Source organism: Mustela nigripes, chromosome 3, assembly GCF_022355385.1.
Source record: "Mustela nigripes isolate SB6536 chromosome 3, MUSNIG.SB6536, whole genome shotgun sequence".
NCBI lineage: Eukaryota > Metazoa > Chordata > Mammalia > Carnivora > Mustelidae > Mustela > Mustela nigripes.
Genome location: NC_081559.1, coordinates 132,233,751 through 132,261,108, shown reverse-complemented (window position 1 = coordinate 132,261,108; position 27,358 = coordinate 132,233,751). Strand labels below are relative to the sequence as shown.

The 27,358-nt window shown below is 42.6% G+C and overlaps 1 protein-coding gene across 1 annotated transcript in view; it reads right to left on the bottom strand.

Moving 5' to 3' along the window:
• VXN (vexin) overlaps window positions 1–12,986 on the bottom strand; it is a 23,970-nt gene extending 10,984 nt beyond the window's left edge. Inside the window, exons 1-3 of the mRNA XM_059392868.1 lie at window positions 12,541–12,986; window positions 7,957–8,012; window positions 186–336 (exon numbers count right to left, since the gene is read on the bottom strand). Coding sequence (XP_059248851.1) covers window positions 186–336; window positions 7,957–8,012; window positions 12,541–12,607 — 274 coding nt within the window. The 5' untranslated portion in view covers window positions 12,608–12,986. The remainder of the gene's footprint in view (window positions 1–185; window positions 337–7,956; window positions 8,013–12,540) is intronic.
• Between the last annotated feature and the right edge of the window lie 14,372 nt (window positions 12,987–27,358).

The following is a 27,358-nucleotide window of genomic DNA, read 5'->3' as shown; positions in this document are numbered from 1 at the left end:
GCGGGAAGCTGACGGCTCGCGCCACAGCACCTGCGCTACCCCGGCGCGATGGAGGACGCCGGGGAGGAGCGTGAGGTTGTTGGAAAAGACAAGCCAGGTCTCCTGCCTTGCGGCGTCTGGTCTAACAAAGCGCGTCACTGAGTCCCCAAGGGAGGTTCCAGGGACTTGAACCAGGGCGCACGTACCGGGTCTGGCCGGGGCCTTGGCAAGGTGGGGTCCCTGCGGCCGCGCGCTGTGGAGCCGGCCGGACCTGCGACCCTCGCCGTCGCGGCGGTCGCTGCGGTGCGGCAGCAGCTCCAGGGGCCGCGGCGTGTAGAGGTCCGACTCGATCACCACCTGAAGGGAGGAGGAAGGACAGTCAGCTTGTTCCTCTCCTCAGATCTTTAGAGGCACTCGGGCCCACAGGGCATTGGTGGGAGTTTTCCTGACGCCAGAGAATGCTAGCAGCAGTGAGACAACTTGGGTTAACTGGCCTCCGACAGTCAACCGCTTTTATGGAATTTCAGCAGGCCAAATGGTGCGATGGTGCAGGAAGATGAGGGTCCCCGGAGTTCCTCACCAGCACACCCTTCACAGAGTCAGGAGCCTAGCTGGGCCTTCGGGCCAGACCTGTCACCCACCCTGGGGCCTTATATGGTTTGGCAACAGAACAGACTGTTTGGAATGATGACAGTTTTGGAAATCAGGGTCATAACAGTCTTTGTGAGAAGCAGACACCCTTATTCAAACAGAGGACAGTTTTTTGAATGCTCTAGCAGAGGGAAGAGCTAGGGACAGGACTTGGGGCCCAACCAAGTCCCAGGTTTTAAAAAGAAGAAAACTGCTGGCACAGTTCCACATGCTTACACTTCCTTCACCTTGCAGGACGCCTGTGTGAGCTGGAGCTGAAGATGAATGGTTTCCTAAGTGGAAATTCCCCCAAACCAGTCAGAATACTAAGACCTATGGTGTTTTTAGTAATGATCACCTGCTGAATAGTTATCTGGGGAAGTAGAGTAAGAGGAAATACCCCTTTTGTCAGGACCCAATGAAATGGGCCTTAAAAGTTATAATAAACATACTCAAATCGTTGAAATAATTTAAATGTAAAAAAACTTGAGACAAATAATGCCGTATTTTATCTTAATACTGGGAGTGATGAAGGATATCTTTGTGGGTTTTGGCTCCTATCCTGCATATTTTTATACATATCCAGGACATTGGGGTCGTCCATTCTGAATTTCTTCACTCCTTTAAATCTGGTTAGAATGTTCAATAGTGCACGGCAGCTGCTCTGGGGTCTACACTGACTCATTCATTTGCTCCTTCATCAGATGCCCTGTGAGGGCACATTCCGTACCAGGTCCTGGGCACTGGGCGCATCTGCAAGTTAGGTGGACCCCTCCGAGCCTTGGACGGATCCCCCTCACTTGTCCACATACAACAGCGGTGTTGCTTTTGGAGGATGCTAAAGGAAATAAAACTAAATTTTTAAAAGTTATGTAGGGTGATATTTCGATTTAGCGGAGAAAAATTGGATCTTTAATACTGTTACAATAAATGGCAGGTCACTGGAGGAAATGGATCTGTGTTCACATGTCTTACACCAAAATAAATATCAGATAGATCCAAGATACCTGTTGAAAACAAACAAAACACACAAGAATTGAACGTGGCTCAATATAACATTTGTTACACATGAAGGGGAATGACCCCTATGTACATAGAACACCTAAAAATCAATAAAGAAGAAGAAAACAAGAGAAAAAGGGAGCAAAAACCAGAAGCTGGCCATTGACAATAGAAACACAACTGGTAAACATAACACCACAAACATGAAAAGATGTTGAACAGTCATTAAGTGAAAGTGAAAACAAAGTTGATGTTTTTTTCTCCTCTCAGATTGCCCGTGATGAAGACGGTAGCTCCATTTGCGGTCACGCAGACCCGAGTTCACGCCCCCGCCTTGACAATTAGTGGTTCTGTGGAAAGGAGATACTCTTGCGTGTCCTTGCTCTATTGGGGCGAAGTAAATGCCTATCATCTGTAGAGGTTTTGGTAATAGAGCGTGCTCTCTATCTTCAAGCCACATATTTATCTACAGAATCAGAGAGCAGTTCATGTCTCCTGAAGACAAAACTAGGAGAAGCTGTCATTCTTCGCTTCAGTTTACCACAAAGAGTCCTTTGCTCAGAAAACCAATATATCCCTAATTTGGTCTTATTTGGGTTAGGAAATTAACTCCTCTCAAGCCCATTTTAAGGCCAGAACCACTCACCCTGTGGCTTTGGGGAAAGCTGATCACTCAGAAACATGGAGGATTAGTACTTTTTCTTCTCTGGGCAATGCAGGAGGTGGTCCCCTCCCAATAATTTAAAATATGTTCCTCTTTCCTCCCAGCTATATCGTATGTCCACTGACATATGGTTTGGTAAGGTGTACAATGGGTTGATTTGATCCATTTATAAGCTGTAGTATGTTTAGAAGGGGGTGGTTCGGTTAGGCTGGGGGCAGCCCTGGGCCCACCCTGTACCAGCTCCGTGGGTGGCCCAGCATTGACTGTCCAGTCTCCTCTGCTCTCCTCTTTACCTACCTCCCTTCCCCTTGGCCCCTTGCTCTGCCGTGGTGTTGCCCAGAATACTGGAATTTCCTAGATTAATGGTGGTTCAGAGTCACTTACTTTCCCCTGGACATGTAATATTTGGCCTAAGGGCTCTCCCCTGAACGTGACCCTCCAGGCTGAATAAGAGACTCCTGAGCCTCATTACTGACACAGCTGTCACAGGTGTTTCTGATTTTATTTTCACTCTGTCAGCATTCTTCTGAGTAAGGAGGAGTGAGACTGCTATGTTTTCAGACCTACTTTGTACAAGGAGAAAGCAAAGCAGGTAAAGAAAGCCTGTGGAGTCCATGAGGGAAACCCAGCATTTCCTCCTCTGAAAGGGAAGCAAACGTTCCCTTTCAGGAACAAGAAACTCCACCTCCGCAAGCAATCGCTTCTCTGCACTGTGGTGCGGGAGAAGAGAACGGGGAGGGAGGGAGCCCAGAGGTATTAGCTGCTCAGCCCTCTGCTGGAGGTAGGAGCTCCCAGGCGACTGGGATGAGGTTGGTTACTTCCCACATCATGACTTAGGGCCAGGTACCTCTTCTGGGTGTCTTCTCCAGGCCCCAAAGATGCCAATAACACGAAAGGAAAGAGGAGAGGTGCCCAGTTCAGAAGATTTCCCTTTCTTAGCTGGTCTTGTACTTGGTTCTCATTTCCCACAGGAACAGAGGCTCTGAGAGGACTCCAGGGGAGCACATTTGGCTCTCACCAGGAAAGGGGCAGCTGAATAGATGGCTGTGGCCTCCTGAAAGCCTGGGTTATTTTCTGGTCTCTAGGACACGGTTTGGGGTGGCTACTGCTGGTCTTAGAACAAACTGGTCTGAGAGCAGGCTCTTTAGCGTTCCCTCCTCCCCCCACACTTCCGGTACAGGGGTAAGACGGGAATGGGGAGAAGGAAGGGAGAGGCAGGTTTGGTGTTGGATTTGCCTTTCCTTTCCTAGCCAGCAAACTGCCTTCTGAAAGTAGAGCAATACACTGATGCTCCCCTGCTGGTCTTGGGTCAGAGATTAGAAGAACAGAAGTCATGGGCTAACACTCAAGCCTCAGGATTCCATCCACTGACATCTTCAAGTCTCACTTCTGTGTGTTCACCAGCCTAGGGGGCTGGAAGGGGGCTGGAAAGACAGGTGAGACCTAGGTGATGGAGAATCATCATGATTTAGGGCTGATGGGATCCATAGCAATGTTCTAGCCCAACTCCCTAATTTTGCACATAGAGAAACTGAGTCCAAGAGAGATCATGTGTCTTCAGGGTCACAGAGTTATAAGGGGCAGAGCCAGGATGAGAGTTGTGGTTTTATGACTTCTGGGTGAGTGCTTTTTAGAAGACCCAGAGAAGTGCCTACATCCAGATAAGAAATTTCAAGTGCAATCAATCACTCAGGACATTTTGAAAAATCAGTAAATTTGCAGCCAAGTTCTCTCTGGTAAGGTTGAGCTCTGGGGAGAATGTGACATTTACAATCTCATTTTTCCATCTTTCCTGGTAGTGGTACCACTGCTCATTGTGATGGGGCTGGGGAATCAGTGGCCCCTGGCGGGGGGGGGGGGGGTCCTGACTCTCTATCTTAGTGATGCTGGGGCACAGTGATGGTTTAGAGAGGGGAGATCTTTGTAAAGGAGGGAACCTGACTCCATATGGTAGCCCAAGGACAACAGACACAATTAAGAATTTCAGGACAAAAAATTCAAAACCTTGGTAGATTTAAGCAGTTACAAAATGTGAATGTTTTCCTTGGGAACTCAAAGGCAGCCAAGAGCCAGTCGGATGAGGAAACAAATAATCAGAGATGGTTCTTTCTTTAGGACTCACTTCCTTCATCTTAGGTAGACTAAGACCTTTCTTGTCTTTTCTAATTTGAATGTTCTGTACAGCTGACATTGAGGTTTGCAAACAAAGGATGAGTCAGGATGTTAGGGGAAATGAGAAATTTAGAGGTGAGCTCAAAAACCAGAGGGCATTATTAAGTTGTCTCACCTGGAGGAAGACTGTATAGTTGAAGACAAGATCCAGCTTCTAATTTTTTTTTTTTTAAATCAAAAGCAAATTTTAATATGTATTCATATACTTGAGTCATTTTTTTTCCTCTGAGTAAAAATATTTTGGAGAGGGAAAGTCATAAACCATAAACATAACTGTCTTTCTCAAAAATTTCCACTCCCAGGAAACCTGAGAGCTTGGTTCTGCAGGGCTGGCTGAAGTCAAGTGGCTTTCCAGAAAGCTGTCTCTACTGAGAGTTGTCTTCTTTATTAAGGTTTGGAATCTCCTAAGGATTTCCTCCCTAGAACCTATTAATTATTAGTAAGTGTGGTGATTTAGTTTCCATTTTAAAAGCTTTTGTAAACACTGCTCTGTCCTTACAAAGCCAGCAGATACAGGTATTAGGAGTGATTCAGACAGGAACATTGTTCAAGGTTAGAAATTCAGGGAAAGAACGTGGTGGGGAACTAAATATTCCCAGTTCCCAAAAGATCTTTCCAGAGTCATGAATGACTTGCGGTTCCTTCAAATCCAGAGTAATGCCAAACTCAAGCCCCTGGACCAAAAAGTCTTTTGTGAAACTTCCCTTAAACTGAAAATGACCTACAAACAACCCCTTCCCTTACCACTTTTTAAAAGATTTATTTATTTATTTTAGAGCCCAAGTGTGAATGGAGGGAGGGACAAAAGGGAGAGAGAGAGAACAAGACTCCTCAAGCAGCCTCCCCAAGGAGCACAGAGCCTCAGGCGGGCCTCAATCCCAAAAACCCATGATAAGGATCGAAATCAAGAGTTCCCTGCTGAAGCGACTGAGTCACCCAGGTGCCCCTCCCTTTCTATTTTTGGTAGCACCCACTCCTTGAAAACCAGAGGCATATTTCTTTTAGATTGTGGGCTTGGGTTTTCAGGGATGAGGAGAAAGGTAAGAATCTACCTTTCTACCACAAGAATTTCTACCACAAAGAAATCTTCCATCCATTCAAAGTCCTTTTCTTTCCTCCTTTTTTTTTTTTTTTTTGGTATGTTTTTAAGTAGACTTCATGCCTAGCACAGAGCCCAAGGCAGCGGCTAAACTGATCCTGAGATCAAGCCCCGAGCTGAAATCAAGAGTCGGAGGTTTAACTAACTGCACCACCTAGATACTCCCCTTGTCTTCCTTAATATAAAATATTCCCAAAAGTCATCAAAAAATACATATGACAACAGAAAAATGTGCAAAAGACATGAATTAGGAACATATAGAGAAAAAAATCAAAATCCCTGAAAAGATGAAGAATTATATTAATAATTAAATAAATGCAAATTAAAATGAGATACCTTCACCTATCAGATTGTCAAAGACTAACAACACTGATGACATACAGTATTGACTTAGGTGTTTTGGTAAAGGTACTTTAAAACACAGAATTTGACAATGGCTGTAAGATTTTTTCAATGTTCATATCTTTTGAGCATTTGAGCATTTTCTTTTTTAATTATGATATAATTGACATATAACATTAAGGAATACAATGTGTTGATTTCATGACCAAGCATTTTCATATCTGTGACTTTATTCTCAAAAAAATTTGCATAAGAGCATGAAAATATGTTCAAGGATATTGCTTGTGGCATTGTTTAGTAGAATTCGGTTAAATATTATAGAAAACTTCAGATGTGATTTGGGAAGAAAATTATAGTACATTCATATAATAGCATGATATGCAACCTTTATAAAGAATGAGGTAGATCTATAAGAATTAACTGACATGTAAAAAGATTCAAGATTTATAGATTAGTGAAAAAAAGCAAATTGCAAAATGGTATGTTATTGAGCAATGGAACATAATAATGATATGTTGGTATATGGGAAATTTTCACTTAAAAAGCACCAACATTCATTGAATGCTGGGTGTGTGTCAGGCTCTGGACTAAGCACTTTACATGTATTAAGTCATTTGTTCTCCAGTGGTTCTTGAGATATGTGCTGCTATTATTCCCATTTGAATACTAAAGAAGTGGGCAACTTGTTCAAGGTTACCTAGCTAGAAATGGATAGAACTGGAATTTATGTCTAGGCAGTTGAACTCTAAGTCTACATACCTGCCTGTTATGTTCCACAGTTTCTTAGAATTTTTCGTTATTATATTTTATATGTTCATAGTATTTGAAATTCTATAATAGGCACACACTACTTTGGGAATTAAAAAATGTAATGTTTGTAGAAATAACAATGACTAGGGGCGCCTGGGTGGCTCAGTGGGTTAAAGCCTCTGCCTTCTGCTCAGCTCATGTTCCCATGGTCCTGGGATCAAGCCCTGCATCGGGCTCTCTGCTTAGCAGGGAGCCTGCTTCCTCCTCTCTCTCTCCGCCTGCCTCTCTTGCCTACGTGTGATCTCTGTCTTCAGATAAATAAACAAAATCTTTAAAAAAAAATGAGAATGACTAAAACTCCATCTCATTCCCAGGACACTGAAAAAAAAATTCATTTTAATGGAGAATGGACCTTCAAAAATTGACATACTTAGAAAATCAAAATGGTGTTCCTTGAAAAATTGTGATAGAAATAGAAACTTCAGCATAACCAAGAGGAAACAATCAGCAGTAAACCTTTCCAGAGAAAGTACAAAGATGGATTGACAGCTTTTGTATAAAGAAATCTGTAAGTAAAATGAGAAATTCACAGCATCCTTTGGCTCCAATGACATGTAAACTAATTTTAAGGTAATGCAAGTGCTTATTAGAGTAGCAAAAGATAATGTAGAAAAATGAAAGTCAGTGAGGCTGGAGGTAAATGGAAAAACATTGCTGGAAGCCTGGCAACTGTTTAGAATTCCGGTAATATGTGACAAAGCTGTAAGCAGAAACCATTTTTTAAAAAAATCACTATTCTCCACATCTAGCATAGTGTCTCTTGCGTAGTAGGAATGAAAATACTGGATGGATGAACAGATCAATGGATAGATGAAACTATTCTTAACCTTCTACTTATTAATTTACCATGGAATTAATTCAAAAGAATAGTGTTTTGTCCAAATTAATTGCAATGCTATTTATAATAGTGAAAAAATAGAACATCACAAATGCCAGCAACAGGAGAACACCTAAGTCAGGAATGCTATACTCATCATGGACTCTGTTTAAATAAGAACAATTTTTTTAGAGAATGAGATTTACTCTATGTGTCTAGGGAAAATGTCAGAATCGGGGAGTCCGATTCAGGGCTTTTTGCTGTCTGGTAGACATTTGTCAATTATTTTGGTGAAGTGGAAGACAGGAAATTGAGCAGCAGCCACGTGTCATAGAGAAAAACTTCCTGGCTATTGAGAGCAGGGGAGAGGAAGAGAAGAAGTTAGATGTTGCTTTTGTAATGGAAATCAAAAAAAGGGATCAAAATTGAAGTTGTCCTTACATTCTTGGTCAAGAGGTGTTGAGAGCTTTTGACTCTTCTTCTGGCTGGACTGGACACTGCAAAGAGAGAGAAAGGAAAGGTTTTAGAGAACACAGGTTGAGGATGATGTAGCCTCAGAGCGGGTTTGCTCCTGGAGTGGGGAAGGGTGCAGAGGAGGGGAGGTGGGGAGAATAAGCAGGGTGGAATTACAATTTTAGATGTTACTTGGCTGAGTGCACCAAAGCTCATAGCAGCAATTATGCACAACAGCTAAAAGGTGGAGACAACCCAAATGTCCAACTAAAAGATGAGTGGATAAACAGAATGTGCTATATGCATACAATGGAATATCATTTACCCTTAAAAAGAAATTAAATTCTGATACATGTGGTAACATGGATGAACATTGAAAACATTAAGCTAAATGAAATAAGCTGGACACAAAAGGACAAATATTGTATGGGTCCATTATATGAGATACCTAGAGTATTAAACTCAGACAGAAAGTAGGTTACAAAGGGGTTAGGGGAAGAAGGGAATGGGGAGTTGTTATTTAACAGACATAGAGATTTGGTTAGGGATGATGAAAGTTCTGGAAATGGATAGTGGTGATATCTGTACAACAATGTGAATGGACCTCATGCCATAGAGCTATGCACTTAACAATGCTTAAAGGGTCAATTTTATATCATGTATGTTTTGCTACAGTAGAAAGCTTAAAAAATCAATTAAGCATTAAAAAATGTTAGTTGGTTGGATGAAGGCATGTGTTTTGTTGAAAATGGAGATACTCTGGCATCTCTCTTCCATCCTGCTGCTAGAATGATTTATTTAGAACTGCAGTCCCACCATGTCACTGCCTAGAACTGAAACTACTCCTTGTCATGTATCAGATAAGTGACCAGATGAGGGCTGGGTCGTGGTATTTTCTTCAGAGCACCTATAGCCATGAAACCTGGCATACAGTGTGCTAGTTAATAGCCAAGGTTCCCAACTCCTTTCACTTGAGTGTGGATCAGAACTAGACCACTTGCCACTTATGTGACTTGGGCAAATTACCCATCCTCTCCACACCTTCCTCTCCTCATCTGTAAGACAGCGGGAATAAACAGCACCCACCTCCGAGAGCTGTGGCAAGGATGAAATGAACTAATTTTTATAAAGCCCCTGGACCAGTGCCTGACAAGGAGTAATTTCCCAGGAATCAGTGGTGGTTATTATGACTGTCCTCCATCTCTGCAAGCTGAAGGCAGGTGGAAAGAGTAGCTGATAACTTTTAGATCTTATAACATTCCATTAGGACTTCTCTTTCCAGAGTTTTCTCCATTTCCTCCTGCTATTCCCCAATTCCTCTCCCCAACCTCTCCCCATGCTGTTTCTCCTCCAGAGAATTATTTTGAATGCTGTGGTGCCATTCACCCTAGAATTAAACCCCCTCTAGTGTGTCTCAGGAAATAACTTCTGGTATAACTTCTTGGTAAAACCGCAGCTTTTATCTTTCATATTTACTGTGAATTGTGTCTATGAAATTTTCCCTTAAAGGGCTCTCTTTCTCTCCAGAAAGTAAAAAATATCCACACTTGTCCTGTTATAGACTTGATATTTATGTCCCATGCCTTTAAGTAACGCTCTAACACTTGCTGCTGCCATAGTTTTGTGGGACATTAAGATGGCTCAGCTAAAAAAATACGTAGAAATATTAACTTGAACCCAATATGTGTATGTATGTGTGTGTTGGAAAGAAAGATACAATACAAGAGAAGGGTAGTAATAGCTCACATTGAGCCATACCAGGTGATGGTTTATTTGCCTTATCTCATTCACTCCTTGTAACAACTCTGTGAACGAGGTACTCTGCATTATCTCTATTTTATTGGTGGGGATACTGAAGTTAGGGGTCCCACAGTTCACGGGAACTTAACCATTGGCCACACTGCCTCTTAACCTCTTAACCATTGGCCACACTGCTCACACTGTTGAACCTGTGCTCAGAAAATGTCTTGGCCATTTTGGTCACCCTAAATGGTAGCATTGGGAAAAGGGCATCCCCGGGAGAACTATTAAGATAGTTAGATAAAATTAAGCCACCTTCTATTTCTGTAGGTAAGGAATGTGGGGATGTGCGGAAGAGTTACCAATCTCTCTTATAAGCGGTGACTTAAGAAGGGCTAGCACTGCCTTCTCTCACTGAAAGCCCTCTGCTCTATAGCTTTGGAGAAAGCAAGATGAGGCAAAAAAAGGAAGTAGGAAGAAGTGAACTTTTTCCATTCATGGTCTAAGGTAAGACTGCAAATACTCCTTTCCTAGAGAATGACTTCCTGAGCAGTGAAATGTCCATGAATACCAATGAGTACTTGGTTTATGACCAGGAGATGGCCATGAATGAAAATGGCAAGAAAGAAATACAGGATTAAACATTTATCTTTGACTGGACATAGTCATTGTTCTAAATATGGAATAAAAATAGAAATCATTTTGTAAGTGATTTATTTCATACTAAATGCTTTATAGGTTTTATCTGTATTTTAACCCCCACCGTAATAACCCTGGGAGGTAAATTCTAGCTCTCCCTTTTATAAAAGTGCAAACTCGGGCCCAAAGAGATGAAGTAGCCTGCCCAAGGTCACACAGTGCAGAAGTGACCCACAGTTCCTTGACTACTGTGCTAAGCATATGCAGTCAAAGGCCCTGTTTCAAATGCTTTTAGTCAGGTGAAGTGTGACGTTGCTCCTGAATTGTTGAATAACTTTTTAATTAAAAAGAGCTATGTGGCTTTGATTTTTTTCTTTAAAAAATGTTAAATGGAGGGGCACCTGGGTGGCTCAGTGGGTTAAGCCGCTGCCTTCGGCTCAGGTCATGATCTCAGGGTCCTGGGATCGAGTCCCGCATCGGGCTCTCTGCTCAGCAGGGAGCCTGCTTCCCTCTCTCTCTCTCTGCCTGCCTCTCTGTCTACTTGTGATCTCTCTCTGTCAAATAAATAAATAAAATATTTTAAAAAAATGTTAAATGGAAAAATATGACAGGAAATAGACATGTTTTAACATTTTCATATTTACTTCCAATTTGTTTTTGTCTCATGTAAAGAAATACAAAATTGGGCAAGTTCAGGTTCCCTTTCTACTCTCCCCTAACTCTACTCCTGTCTCTCCCCAGGGCTACTAAGATCACTAATTTAGTCTGCATCTTTCCAGCCTATGTTTTCATATTCTCTGTCTCTGAATATGTATCCATAAGTTGTTTTGTACTGCCAGATATAGTAATTGTTATCATACATATAAAATTTGCAGCCAGCCTTTTTTTCCCCCCACTCAACATTATGCTTTTGAGATCTGTGTCCATACACATAGATCTAGTTCATCCCTGTTGACAACTGTGGAATATTCCATAGTACAATGACACCGCATTTTACCCACTCCCCTTCTCAAGGACATTGAAGCTATTTTTCATTTTGCCCTTCTAGAATCAGTGCCACTGTGAACATCCGTGAGTCAGAGTACCCAGAAGTGGACTTGCTGGGTCCAAGGGTCAGCATTGACTTTCCAGGTACTTTTCAGAATCTCCAGACAGAGTTCCAACTCCTGCACGTGGGCAGACTCCTCACTCTTGTTTTTCCTCTCTCTATGTGGCAATACATGTCAAAAGCTTTATTTATGTTTTGCTGGCTGTCTCTTTGTGACCAGGCTGAGTCTCTCCTTTCCCCTCCCCCTCCCCCTAGCAGTGACCCTGTCAGTGGCTGACACGGGAAGAAGAAAGGGATTGTTTGAGCAGGGGCACAACACCAGCAAACGTCCAGCCCCCTTCATTCAAGTCTGACAATGAGACCAGGGCTAAGCCAGAGTCCCAGCCTCTCCCAGCAAGGCAGGGGTCATGGGGAGAGAACAGAGGGAGCAGAAGAGAGGGTTGAGCTTGGGGGGGGGGGGGCAGTGAGGGAACTGTCCAGTAACCAGACACCTGCTGGCTGCTGAGCTCACACACAAAGGCCTCCCTGGGACTTGACACCATTCACCCCAGCACAGGAGCTGACAGTCACACGTTGTGGCAGCGCTAGTTCCAGGTGAAGTTTGGGAGGGGGCCCTGGGATCTTCGTTAGAGGCCAGCCCCGGGGCAGGACGTTATTTGACCACTTTATTAGACTTCAGGCCACTGCCGGGAGTCTATTTCCTCACATTTGATGGCATGGTTAGAAATCATACTTTTGAGCCAGCTGGTTCTCATTTCAGAGCCCGCTTGCTCATTGGAGAAGAAGAAAGAATCTCTCTAGCTGCTCTGGGAATTTTGTTTTCATCTCTGTTTCCCAAAACAATGGCTTGCTGTCACTTTCATTAGGCATATTGGGTTACCAGTACTGAATTAAGTGGAACGGGAGCATTTTAACTGCCCTCATTCCTCCCCACCCCCTTTGAGGGATTGTTTCTCAATGACTGATGTTTATCCATGTACGTCCTTTTCAGACACAACAACAATAACAAATACCATCACAACAGCGAACCCGTGAACCCCTCGGAGAGACCCGAGGATAAGCCATAGTAAAACAGCACGTGATTGTCCTTAACCTCCGGCAGAAGGTGCCGCGTTAAGGAAACCGTCAAGGGCGATTTTACTCACCCTTGGAAGGGATCACGGTGGTGAAAACTTCTATATTTTCATCACTGCAGCTGTAAATCTGATGCATCGTCTCAGCCTTCTCTCCCCCAAAGTGCCGGGAACCGGAAGCCTCTCTCTGAACCCCTAGTCGCGAGGTTTCCTAATCCAGTCTGGCTCGGGGATCATTGTGCAGGTCCACAAAAGACAGGCTGGTGCTGTGATCTCATCTCATTCCAGAGTCTTCACTGCAACATTTTCTAATCCCATCTGTCTCCTTTTTTCTTTTTTTTTTTTTTTTTTTTTTTTTTTTTTTTTTTTTATGAATCCTATTATTGTAAACCTTTGATTGAGTGTGGAGGCTTCAGTCGCCTCCCAGCCAGGATGTAGTTAACATTTTTATTTTGCCGTGTCTGCTGCACTGATTTTGGAAGTCTTTTGTGAAGTAAGGATGAAGTGAAATCGCCCGCTCGGTTAGCGCCCAGCTTGGCTGGAGAATTCCACTGAAAAGGAGACGTGAATTTTGGTACCAGCAATTACCCTTTTCATTTCAGAAATGAAGGGAGCTCTCCCCTCCACCCCCACTCCAGAAGAACTGGATATTCAGTAATCTGTCGTGTGTTACTTTGGCTTCCTTCTAAGTTTCTATTTTAAACAAAAGGACTGTTTCTCCAGAGCGGTTTTGCCTCATGCGGGTACATGACAAGGCTGACATCTCTCGAGGGTGGTCTATTTAGCATTTCCTTGTACAACCCTTCAGGTGCTCGCAGAGACATGGTAACAAGCGGTGCCCTCACACCCAAGGTAGCACAGGAAGATTAGATTTATAAGAAGATTTTATTTTTCTTATCTTAAATATCCTAATACATATTATCCTATACATTCTATTATCCTGCATTTATGTAGAACAATATATATTCTATATTTTATCTTATATATTCTATATATACACACAGAAATAAGGTATGTCTGAAATGTTTGTTTTATGTCAAACCCACCATCTTTTATTATACCATGACAGATTTATTTCTTCATATTGATTATGATGATGTAATCATATTAATAATGACAGCTGGCATTTATTAAACACTTGCTAAGAGCTAGGCAGTGTGTTATATAATCTTATTTAATGTCTACAACCACCCAACAAGACTAGCCATCATTTTTGCTGTTTTATAAGGTGAGGAAACTGAGGCATGAAAAGACTGAGTAATTTGCCCAAGATTAAAATATGGAATGCATGGCAGAATCGGGTTTAATCCTTAATTTGACTCTAAAATCAATGTACTTAATCATTAAATTATATTCCATTCTTTACCTCTAAAGACTTGCCCCCATTTTGAACTTAGGGGTTTAAGGACCCATTAGACTTGGACTTGGTATCCACTGCTGTTTCTATAGTAGACAAATTTGGGGCATATACTTATCAGTTAGTTGTCAACATTACACTTATATCTCAGAATTGCACCTCGCCACAGAGGATGGTTCTGGGAAGCCATGTTTATTCTATCTGAATTTGTCCCCTGGACCATATTTGACTGGACCAAGGTAGACACCTAACCCAAACTGCTGCCTCCTGGGAACAGAAATTGGGCCTTAGGCTGGGGCCAAAGGAAATGTATAAACTCTCAAGACCTAGGTGGTTTCTCAGGGTCAATAGGGATGAAATTGAGGGGAAGCCTGTGGAAATAAATAGAACCAATGATCTGTACAGGCCTGAGGCCTGAATGCAAATCCAGGGTAAAGAGTTTTAGCTGGGGGAGGAAAGCAAGTACTTTCACTTTGACCCATACTTGGTGGGTCCGTGGTTACCTGTACAGGTGGGTGAGAGCCAGTGCAAAGGATAGGGTGTTGGGGGTAAACAAAGTATTGGAAGGGGTGGGGTGTGGAGAATTGAGAAAGAGCATAAAGAGACAGAGATAAGGGAGGGACAGAAAAATAATCCAACTGAATAGTTTCCAATGAGATATTTAGGTCTTTATCTGGTAAGTGTCCTTTTTGTTTAAGTAGGTTTTGGTCATTGTCAGATAAAAAGAGTACTGTCTGAAAGACATGTCTATACATTTTATAACCTCCAAGTGATTACATTTTTAAATAATAGAAAATTTAGGGGAATATCCAAATAGAAAGCCAGATCCAAAATTATGTTAAAAGACTAAAATTTTGTTAACAGACTGTAGGTAATAAAATATACATGGAATTTAATAAAACCAAGTGTAAACATTTACCTTTACATTAAAAAATTATACAGAATTGGGGTGACCTTATACCAGCATTTTATTAAAAAGAAACATGAAGTTTTGGTTAACCACATGCTTAATAAGAAGTAACAATAGTAAAGAGTAGGAGCTAGAAGACACAAATGTAGTTTCAAGGACCTGATACTAAATTATAATAAAGAAACTTCAGGGCACCCTCGTGGCTGAGTGGGTTAGCCTCTGCCTTCAGCTCAGGTCATGATCTCAGGGTCCTGGGATCGAGTCCCACATCAGGCTCTCTTCTCAGCAGGGAGCCTACTTCCCACCCCCCTGCCTCTCTGCCTGCTTGTGATCTCTCTCTCTGTCACATAAACAAAAAAATTAAGAACCTTCTAGGGTACTCAGAAGCCAATCAGGGTCACCTGAATTTAATCTTAAGGAATCCAGGCTGGATTAGGTTTTTCCTAATAAAGTCCAAACTTAGTCAATTAGAGTATATCGTATTACATCTAATGAATAAACCTGAAATACAGAACTAAAGGAGCTAATGTAATGAAACACAATCAGAGAAAAACAGTTCTTAAGAAGTAATTTTTATCTGTTGCAAGTATTTTTGAAGTGATAAAAATACATGCTTATTAACACATCAAAAAATTAAAGATGGGTATACAGAAAAAGTGAAATCTACTTCCCCTATTCTAGCTTCACTTCCTAAAAGCAATCATTGTTTACAGATTGGTGGTGCATTTCCAGATTTGCTTATCCTTATTTATATATTTATATGTGTATATATATATATATATATATATATATATATATATATATACTTAAAAAAATAGAAATGGAGTCATACTACATATACACAGAGGTATGCATTATGCATTCATGTGTAAACATTTATAGTTCCCATATTTAAAATAAATGTGCAGAAGACTACTGCACATTTATCTACTCCTTTTTAAAAGAAGATTTTATTAATTTATTTGAGAAAGAGAGAGAGCGACCATGAGGAGGGTGAGGGACAGAGGGAGATGCAGAATCCTCACTGAGCAGGAGTTAAGCCTGCCTTAGGGCTCCATCCCAGGAGTCTGGGATCATAAGCCGAGCCCAAGCTGACACTGAGCTGATTGAGCCACCCAGGAGCCCCTATCTACTCCTTTCTTGATAAACCTATAGCTTATTTCCATTTTAAAAAGTTATGAACAGCTCTGCAGAGAACATTCAAATATATGTATCTTTATACATGTCTTCTAACTTTTTTGTAGTCTATGTTTCTAGTTGTGAGAGTGTGGGTCTTAGCATATCGGTGTTTAAAATTTTGAGGGTGGGCGCCTGGGTGGCTCAGTGGGTTAAGCCGCTGCCTTCGGCTCAGGTCATGATCTCAGGGTCCTGGGATCGAGTCCCGCACCGGGCTCTCTGCTCAGCAGGGAGCCTGTTTCCTCCTCTCTCTCTCTCTCTGCCTGCCTCTCTGCCTACTTGTGATCTCTCTCTGTCAAATAAATAAATGAAATCTTAAAAAAAAATAAAATAAAAACTTGAGGGCTTTTTCCACATTGCCTTGCAAAAATTCTGCATCTGTTGACACTTTCACTAATAGGATATGAGGGGCTTATTCCCAACACCTTAGGCAATACACGTTATTATTAATTATTTTGGTCACAGTTATACTGTTTGGCTTTTGGGCTCTGAGCCAAGTATCTTGATCACATTTGATAGTTACAGGGCTCCTTGCCCAAATACCTTACAGTCCACGAAGGGGTGTATGGCTGAGACCTTGTTTTGGAATATAAACTCTATCACCTATGTGCAACAGTGAGTACACACCACACCTGTGAGTCCTGGCCGCAGTCCCTGCCAGGGTCAGCCAAAGCCCAAGTCAGGTAGAGTCTGTCCTGGCTGGGTTCCTCTTCTCTCAGGTTCTGGAAGTCAGTGATGAGGATTCTACACTGTTGGCACGGGGATGCCCACTTACTTGCAATTTAAAAAATTTGTTTCTACTCTGTCTCAAAGGGCAGGCAATTAATGTCAATGGAAAACTTTACTTATTTATTGCAGGCTTGGCTACCTATCTGCCTGGCTTTGGTGAGGGCTGAGTGGTGCTAGCTGTGTTTCTCCAACCTGAATTCTGGAGAGAGACCATCACAAAGATGCTAGGAGGAGGCCTCTTAGAAAACATTTCATTTCCGTTGAATCCTAAGCAATGTTTCTCGGTCTTTAATGTGATAGGAATTAGTGCCTTGTTAAAATGCAGATTCTGATTTCACAGGTCTGAGTTGGGCCCTGAGAAACTGAGTTTCTAAGGGGCTCCTGTGAAATTTCTGATTGTTGGTGCCAGGGCACACCTTGGAATTAGAGCAAAAAGTTCATTTTAGGAAAGCAGACATTCCTGACCCAGAGGCACTAGCAATAGAAGGAGCTCAGGTCCCTCACTAGAGGGTTTAAATATGATTCTCCAGGGCCAAGGCATAGATATTTAAAAACACCCCTCCGATGAGGGGTGCCTGGGTGGCTCAGTTGGTTAAGCATCTGCCTTCCACTCAGGACATGATGCCAGGGTCCTGAGATCGAGTCCTACATCGGGCTCCCTGCTCAGTGGGGAGTCTGCTTCTCCCTCTACCCCTCTCCCTGCTCATGCTTTCTCTCTCTCTCTCTCTCAAATAAATAAATAAGATCTTAAAAAATAAACAATGATAATAATATCTGACTGGGGCTTGGGTGAAGTGAGGTGGTTCTCAAACTGTCTTCAGGCAGTAGCAGCAAGCAATAAGGAAATAGGGAAATGTTAAACATGCAAATTCTCAGACCCACCCCGCCTCCTAAATCAGAAACTCCCAGAGCACAGCAATCTGCATTTTAACAAGCTCTCTGGGGCCTCTGACCTTCGCCAAAGTTTGAGAACCACTCTTGAAAGAGCCATCCTCCAAGATTTGGACTCGTGGTTCTCAACCCTGATTGCGCATCAGACCTGCTAAGTGGCTTGATAAAGCCTGGGCTGCACCCCCATCTTTTTCTGATTACAAAGATTTGGAGTGGTTTCTGGGAGTGCGTGGCTTTAAAAGCACCAGGGGGATGTGGATTTAGGGGCCAAGCAGAGGGATGGTAACCTCTCAATATGAATGGTGGTCTATGGCCCCTGGCTTGTGAGGTACAACCTTGGCCCATTCGCCCCCCCATTTACTGAAGCCCATCATGTGCCAACACTATGTCAAAGATATCCCTGTTGAACTGCTATTATGTCCCAGGCATTTTATATGTTAGTCCTACAACAGTCTGGCAAAGTGGACCCACTACCACTTTACAGAAGAGAGCCCCTAACCCTGGTCAGTCATGACTCCATGACTTCCTCTCCCCCAGTGCTAATCTGTGCAGAGTTAGGGAGGGCCTCTATGTTCCATCTTCAGTGGTTTATTTTGTGAAATTGGAGATGTGTTCGTAATTTTAACAGATGTAACATTTACCTTTCAGTTCCTCTGAGGGAGAGAGAGATGGTTTCAATCTTTAACTTAGGCAAATTGATGTTCTCTCTGTGTGAAAAAGACTCTCCTTGTCAGAAGGCAGGAGAGCTAGTGCTTGGAGCTAGGGTGATCAGATAAAATACAGGTTACCCAGTTACATTTTAAGATAATTAACAAAGAGTCTTTCTGGTGTAGTAGAAGTATTGGTTTCCTAGCATAAGGTACGTGCCCCATATATCACAGGGGGCATACTTATATAAAAAATCATTTATTATTTACTGGAATTCAAATCTAAGTGGGCATCCTATATTTTTATTTGCTAAGTCAGGCAAGCCTATTGCAGTGGGTTTTCTGACCCAGGTGATGAACACACTCCATCTCCTTGTGATCCGTACTGCTCCTGTGTTAGATGCTCACAGCTAAGGTTGCAGAAGGGAGAAGACAAATTCATCTGGTCTTATTAGGTTCTGCAATAATTGAGATAACCAGAAGCAGTCTTGGTCTAATAATACTTAAAAAAAAAAAAAAAGAAAAAAGCAGTTCCTATGTGCCAAGCACTGTGCTATGATCCTTTTGCTCACTTTTTATTTTATATCACAACCCTGTAAGTAGGCCCAGCACTAGTATCACCATTTAACACTTGAGAATACTGAGGCCCAAAACAGCTTGGTGATTGGTCTAAGACAGGGTTTCGCAAGAGTGCCGTCATCAGAATCTGGGACCAGATAGTTCTTTGTTGTGGGGACCATCTTTCCCGGGCATTGCGGGATGTTTAATGGCGTCCCTGGTCTTCACCCATTAGCTGCCAGTAGGATCCCCTCAGTTGTAACAATCAAACTTGTCTCTGCATGTTACCAAATGTCCCCTGGGGGGCAAATTCACCCCAGTGGAGAATGATTGATCTAATATTTGATAGCTGTTAAGATATTGAGCCAGCATTAGAACCCAAAGCTTATGCTCTTTGACAAGAGAAGTTCAGGAATCAAGAGGAATCTAGCATATCACATTTATTTGGAAGGAAATCATTTGAAAAATGACATACAGAACTTTTGCACGACCTGTTATGATTGCAGCTTGATTTCTGCTTTGGGCTGTTATCAGAGCTGTGTAAGGTTCAGAGAGGATCATGCCTGGTTCTCAGTCCTTCTAGAACCTGAGGAATGAATACTAGCCCTCAGCCCCCACACAGTACCGGGGGCAGCAAAACCAGGACACTGCCCAACCTCACCATTCCGTCACTGTTCGCTCATTCATATTTGGGTTTTTGTGCTCTTTTTTTATTGAGGTAAAATTCACATAGCCTGAAATTAGCCATTTTAAAACATACATTTCAGTGGCATTTGGTATATTCATAGAGTTGTGCTACCATCACTACCATGAGCACTACCTACTTGCAAAATACTTCCTCACCCTGGAAGGAAACCCTGTACCCATCAGTCATCCTCTGCTCCCCCTTCTAACCTCTAGCAATGACTAGTCTGCATTCTGTCTCTGCAGACTGATATATTCTGGTATTTCATATAAACGAAGTCCCACAATTTGTGAACTTTTGTGTCTGGCCTCTCTCATTTAGCCTAATATTTTTGAAGGCCATCCATATTTCATTTATTTATTTTTCCAGAAGCTCTTTATTGAACACCTACCATGCACCAAGCACTGGGGATGATGAAGTGTAAACTCACAGAGCTTGCATCCTATGGAAGGGGATAGATGATAACCAGCTGCTATTTTGTCTGAATGTTTGTGTTACCAAAATTCATATCTTAAAATCCTAGTGCCTAATGTGGTGGTATGAGGATATGGAGTCGTTGGGAGGTGTTTAAGTCACAAAGTTGGAGCCCCCATGAGTGGGATGGATGTTCTTATAAAAGAAACCCCACAAAGCTCCTTAACCCTTTCCAGCACATAAGGACACAGTGAGAAGGCACCAGCTACATATGGACTGGGAAGAGTCACCAGAACACAGACAGCTGGTGCCTTGAACCCAATTGGCCTTCCCAGCCTCCAGAACTGTGAGAAATAAATTTATATTGTTTATTATTTTTATTTTTAATTTTTTTCACAAGAGACTTAAAAAAAAAGTTTTATTTATTTATTTGACAAAGAGAGACAGTGAGAGAGGGAACACAAGCAGGGGGAGAGGGAGAGTGAGAAGGAGAAGCAGGCTTCCTGCTAAGTGGGGAGCCCAATGTGGGGGTCGATCCCAGAATCCTGGGATCATGACCTGAGCTGAAGGCAGATACTTACCAGGGGCCCAGAGAGACTCTTTCTTTTTTTTTTTTTTTAAAAAAAAAAAAAAAAGGAAAGAAAGAAAGAAAAGAAAAGATCTTTGAGAGAGAGAGACAATGCCCAGGTGTGCATGTGTAGGCTGTAGGGAGAGGGGCAGGGGGAGAGGGAGAGAATCTCAAGCAAGCTCTGGGCCCAGTGTGGGGCCCATGACCATGAGATCATGACATTAGCTGAAACCAATAGTCTTATGCTTAACCAACTGAGCCACCTAGGCACCCCTCTATTGTCTATAAGCTTCCTAGTTTGTGGTATCTCATTACAGGCCCAAATGGACTAAGACACCAGAATAAGTAAGTAAAATATTTGCAGTTTTAAAAGGAGTGGCCAGGGAAGACCTCATCCAAAAAATTGGTCTTGAATATCCTGAGGGGCATGAGGAAGTTAGCCTGTGAATAACTGAGGGAAGAACATCTTAGGCAAGGGAACAGCAAGTGCAAATATCCTGAGGCAGAAGTTTCTCTACTTGCTTGCAGAGTATTCTGCAGTCACTGGACTAGTGTGGACAAGAAGACAGTAGGAGACAAGGCCCAAGAGACAGCAGAAAGTTACACGAAGGGCTTTACAGATAGGGTAACTATATAATTTATAATCCAAAGTAGGTTGCTTTTGAGGGGAAAGCAAGTGCTACTAAATTATTCTGGGCAATCAAATATAAACTGGGATTGTCTTAGGCATGCTGGATCAATGCAAGGATTTAACTTTTACTCTGAGTGAGATGCGAAGTCCCTGGTGGGCTTTGAGCAGAGGTGGGCCATGATCTGACTTGATACCTTCACTCCAGTTACTGTGTTAAGAGGGACTGAAGGGTGGCAAGGGTAGAAGCCGGAGGAGGCGGCGGTGAGAGGCCCTTGCAGCACCACAGGTAAGAGCTGGTGGAGAGTTGGATCAGAGTGACAGTGGAAGAGGAGGTGAGAGCTTGTTACATTCTGGATGTGATTTAAGGTAAATAAGATTTCTGACCAGTAGGCTGTGGGTGTAAGAGAAAGAGAGGAGTTAAAGGTGGCACAGCTGAAGGCTGGAAAAGGAAGCAATTTGGAAGGCAGATCCTGTTGCAGATCCAGTTCCCAGGAAGCTGACTTTGAGATGAAACTTGCAGGGAGCAAGCACAGGCTGGCCAGTGCTTGTAGGATCAACACCCAGGTGTTACGTGAAGGAAGTGAGGTCAGGCAGAGGAAGTTACTGGGATGCCATGTAGTCCCAACGAGGAACCCAGTCAACCCCAAGAAGGAATGTGGAGGCCGGGCAGCCGGCCTGGGTCAGATTTACCTGGGTCAAGGTAGTTGGTCAGGTCTCCTAATTGACCTCCTACTTGACTGGTACCAGTTGGAGACCACCTGGAGAAGGGAATGGTCTTGGGTGAGGTCATTCTCTACAGTGGGGCAAACTCTGGTGGGAAGTGAGGGGTGAGCTGTCAGCCACCAACGCCCAACAGCTGAGGGAGGAGAATCTGGTCAGGAGCTCAATTTCAGACCTGAAGTTTGATATTTAAGGGAGATAGTAAATGACTCTTGTTCCTTTTCTGATACCAGGGGACCGTACCGTCTCTCCGTTCCCTCAAGATGGCTCTCAAACCCATCCTATTCTCATACTTAACCATTGGAGCAGCACTGTCCCATAGAGATGTAATTCTAGCCATATGTCTAATTTAAAACATTGTAGTAGTCACATTCAAAAAGTTTGAAGAAATAAGTGACATTAACTTTAGTAATATCCATTATTTAACCTAAAAGATCCAAAATATTGTCATTTTAACAATCAACATAAAATCCTAATGAGATATTTGTCTGTTTTTATGCTAAGTCTTCAAAATTTGGTATGTACTTTACATTTAGAATACAATCCTTTTCAACTTGGACTGGTCCTGTATCAAGGGCTCCATAGCCATGTGTGGCTCATGGTCACCATATCAGACAGCACAGCTCAAGAGGTTCTCCACCCTGCCAAATCTCCACTGGCTCTTGGGCTTTGCACTTGACATTCTCACTTTCAGCATCACTTCTACTGGAAGATTCCCAAGGCAGGTCAGGGGGGCCATATTCCAGTGATTGCTTCTTTGTCTGCCTGCCCAACAAAAGCATGTGCCCTATTCATTGTGGTAACCCCAGCGCCCAGCAAAGTGTTGGGCACAGAGTATGTACTCAGTGATTTTTATCATGAATAAATTATAGCAACACTCTATTTGTATATAATTTAGGAGTCAGGAGGCTGGTAGAGGCACAGATTTCTCTCTTTCTTCTTTTCTGGCTTTGCAATAATATCAGGATTGATGGAGACTTACCTAGACTTTCCTCTGGGAATCCGGCTGAACTTGAGACGGTGTGCATTGGGTGGCATTAAGAGGCTTTACCTAACAGAAATGAACTGAACAGTCCTTTGAACAGGGCACTACCACTCTCCTTTTGCTATTTTCCTTCCCCTTTGTTCTTTCATTTTCCATGTCTTTGACAACAGCCTTCAAATTAAAACACCCAAGACTGAACGTCCATGAAAAAAAAAAAAGCGACAAAAATGCAGAAGTGATGGTGACAATAGGTAACTCACTGCTGTGGGAAATCAAAAGGGTGAGGAGTGGAGAAACTGTTGAAACTTCTCAAACACCATAATCTCCCACCATTAGAGCTTGGACTGTGAGCGATGTGGGTACCTGAAAACCCGCAGTGGGTGTTGCCTTATCTTCTCCCTCTGAAACGTGTTGCTTGCCTCTTTGGTGAGGAGGGCTTACTGGCCTTGTCACATGCTTGAACTGTTGTGTGAGCATAGCTTTTTTCTTTTTCTTTAAGAGAGAATTTGGCAAAAAATGTTCATGCTCAACAATGGAAACTCCCATTTTCCACACATCTTCAAATTAAAAAAAAACCCCTTTTCCTTATGAATAATTTTAAACGTACAAAAGGGAAGGAGGTCGTATAAAGAAATCTCAAGGGGCGCCTGGGTGGCTCAGTGGGTTAAGCCACTGCCTTCGGCTCAGGTCATGATCCCAGGGTCCTGGGATCGAGCCCCGCATCGGGCTCTCTGCTCAGCAGGGAGCCTGCTTCCTTCTCTCTCTCTCTCTGCCTGCTTGTGATCTCTCTCTGTCAAATAAATAAATAAATTAAAAAAAAAAAAAAAAAAGAAATCTCAAGTTCCCATCACCAAGCTTTAACAAGGATCAACTCATGGCTGATCTTTTTTCATCTATGTCTCTGCCCACTCCCCCCATCCATTGTATTTTGAAACCAATTCCAGATAGTATAGATCTGAGATACAATCTACACATATTTAAGTATGCATCTGAAAGAGGTGTTTGTTTGTTTTTAAACTTAGAAAAAGGGCTTCCCTGGCTACCTCTGGTTCATTAGTGAGATCAGAATTGCAACTCAGGTCTCTATGTTCCACGTTATGGTGCGTTCTTAGGTATTTAGGCGGCTGGCGAGTTAATGACATGAGCAACCGGAGTTGCTATTAGCTCCTGATTTATGAAGCCACATGTTCCGCTTGTATGACGGATGTCATTAACATCGGGCGTGGCGGGCGCGTTCATCTGTCTCTGCCCAGCACTCTTCAGTCATGAACGCACTCAACAGATGGGAAATTTCATGGCCACAAATGGAATTGTTTATCCTCTCATTGTTCCCGTGTCAGCAATCAAACTAAATCCATTACCCACCAATAAAAAGATCAGCCTGCTGCCAATTCAGCCATGGAAGGAACCTAAGCTATGTTGAAGGGATTTAGAGTTTTAGAGGGGATAAAAAAGTAATAAGCCACATAAAAGTTAAGACCCGAGAGAAGAGTTTGAGTCTCTCATTCTGAAGCTGAAGGTTTTAAGGGATTTAAAAGGGAAGGCCTAGAAATTCAATCTTTTCTGTAACATAAAATATACTCTGGAGACCTCTAATTATAAATATTGCATAGCTTTTATTGTCTGTTGATGGCTTTATTTCACTTTTAAAAAAAGCACTCAAACTGGGCTTTGAAGAAAAAGGAAATGTCGGATTCATAATGGAAAAGCTGCTAAGATGTCAATGGTGTTATTAATGGTAGGAAGATTTTCTTTTGTGGAGATAAATCGTTGTCTATCCTTTACAAAGTTGTCCCTCACTGGCCTAGATGGAGGGGTTCTCTGTGCACTGATCTGTAAGAGGGAAGGTTTCTAAATCCTGTGGACCCCCCAAGGCTGCCCTCCCAACATTTTTAGTGGACCTGGACTTCAGAAGGCATATCTCAGAACACTTTTTGCTTTTTGGCAGGTTATTTTTATATTGGGATATAACCGGCAAGACATGTTTGTTCTCCTGCTCAGTAGTTGTAGCTGAGGATCTGGGGCAATGTAGGCTTTGCATTTATTTGGTTGCAAAGTTTAAGACTTTGGCCAATGAAAAATCAGACTGAGTAGTAAAAAATCTGACCAGTTGTTTCATTCTTTCCTTCCCATTCTTTGCTGACAAGTTATTGATAATTTAATGGTGTGTATGCCAGGTGTCAGGCGAGGTGATAAGGTTGTAGAGATGATTAAGACAAAGTCTTTTACCCTCAGTTAACAGACTAGAGGGGGGAGCTAGACAAGGCAATAAATGATTGGACAAAGAATAAGATATATTTACGCCACAGAGTGATAGCTAGAGGCACAAAGAGAATGTCACCTCAACAAGTGTTCCTTGATGCCCCTAGGGAGGAGGGTGAGGCTATAGTGAAGGGTCCACGTGGGGACAGGAGGCTGGTCAGGGAGGCAGGGGCAAGATCCTCATAGCCTTGCTGGTCTACTATGGGCTGTGTGCCTTCTCTTGAAGGATTTTAATTAAACAAAAAACATGGTCAGACAATTTGGGTTTTATAAAAACCATCCTGGGCCCAGTGTGGAGAATGGATTGCTGGAGGTAAAGAAATGGAGGCAGGGAAGCCATCAAGAAGGTGACTGTGGTGATCCAGGTGGGGGGTGGTGGACCCAAACCAAGGGGGCTTTGTATATGTTTGGGGTGAAGAGGAAGGTGTAATAATGGCTCATTAGTTTGTTAAAATAACAACATTGAAAAATATGTAAAGTGTTTGGAAAGGAGGAGAAGGAGAATTAGGGAATGGGAAGGGAGAAAGGACACTGTATCAAAAAGAGAGTGTTTGCCCGTGTGTCTCCTGGAAGTCTCTGCCCTGCAGGAAACATTACCTGTGGTATGAAGAAGGAGAGGCAAGCTTGGTGTTGGAGGTATTGGAGGTCTTGTGAGGTGGTGGGAGTTTGGGGAGCCTGAGGTCAAAGTTTCTCAGACAGGAAAGCGTCCCTTCCTTGGGCAGCTGCTGTGGCTGAACCTGTCTATTCCATAAAGCTGTGTGTGAAGGATTTGCTTTTCTTTCTGGATGAACAGCTCCTGCCATTTTGTTCTGTTCTATTATTCCATGATATTTATATTTGATAGTTTTTAGTCACTGTTACCAGCACAATTGTGCAAAGACCAGGCTGTCTGAAGCAGGTAGATGATCTGGTTTAAGGATATCTACTTGTGGAAAGTAGAAAGTACTTTCTACTAGAAGCTTCTGTATAAGATACAAACTGTTAGATTTGTTGAAGAAACCAGAATGATGACTCTCTTCCTCCTTCCGTCCCTCCTACTTTCTTCCTTTTCTTTCCTTCCTTTCTTTCTCCCTTCTTTCCTTCCATTTATCTATTCAATCAACAAATGTTACTGATCTGTTCTAACACTGTTGAGATAATTTACTGACTGGGGGCTGCGGCTTCTTCAGGAACCACGCTGCAAATATGCTGATCTGTTTCCCCTGCTGGATTATGTGCTCCTTTAGAAGCAGGGGTCTCTCTTCTATCCATTTTTGTGTCCCCAGAACCTGACACAGGATTTTGCACTGAGTGGTTAAGGGGGATATCTGTGTCTATGTCCAAATTACTTGCTACCACTTGCTAGCACTTGGTCACTTACACAGCTCTCTGAGGCTTGATGTTATCATCTATAACATGGGGATAATAGCAATATCCACCTCAGTAGGCTGTTTTGAGCAATTAAATGACATAACACACCTGAAGCACTTATAGGGCCTGGCTCATAAGAGCTCAGCCATGCTCTCAGTATTAGGTTTACAGTAAATGTTATTGAACTGATTCCCTAGGACTTAGTGTAAGTTTATTAATTTGCATGTAAGTTTAGGCAAACTTACCTCTTGGAGTCTCTATTCTTAAAAGGTTTATCTGAAAACTGGAAATTATAATACCTGCACATCACCTTAACAGGATTATAATGGAAATGGAACAGCTTGCTTTGTCTATTAATTATAAAAATAAATGAATTCCAATAAACTATCTAAGCATAAACTTAGACATGGGGGCACCTAGGTGGCTTCATGGGTTAAGCCTCTGCCTTCGGCTTAGGTCATAATCTCAGGGTCCTGGCATCGAGCCCCGCATTGGGCTCTCTGCTCGGCAGGGAGCTTGCTTTCCCCTCTCTCTCTCTGCCTACTTGTGATTACTCTCTGTCAAATAAATAAATAAAATCTTAAAAAAAAAACACTTAGATATGTTTTTTATCTTATTTTCAAAAGATGACACCGATTCTTTTAGTTCATAAAGAGCACCTGTAAAACTGTACAGCTAACCTTATAGTTATAGTCTGGATGCTTTCCCCCTAGGATCAGGAACAAGGCCAGGATATTTGCTCTCCCTGCTCTTACCCAACATAGCTTGGTAAGTTCTTGCTGGAAGTTCTAGCAAGTGCAATAAGTCTAGAAAAGCAGGGGCGCCTGGGTGGCTCAGTGGTTTAGGCCACTGCCTTCGGCTCAGGTCATGATCCAGGGTGCTGGGATCGAGTCCCGCATCGGGCTCTCTGCTCAGCGGGGAGCCTGCTTCCCTCTGTCTCTCTCTGTCTGCCTCTCCATCTACTTGTGATTTCTCTCTGTCAAATAAATAAATAAATAAATAAAATC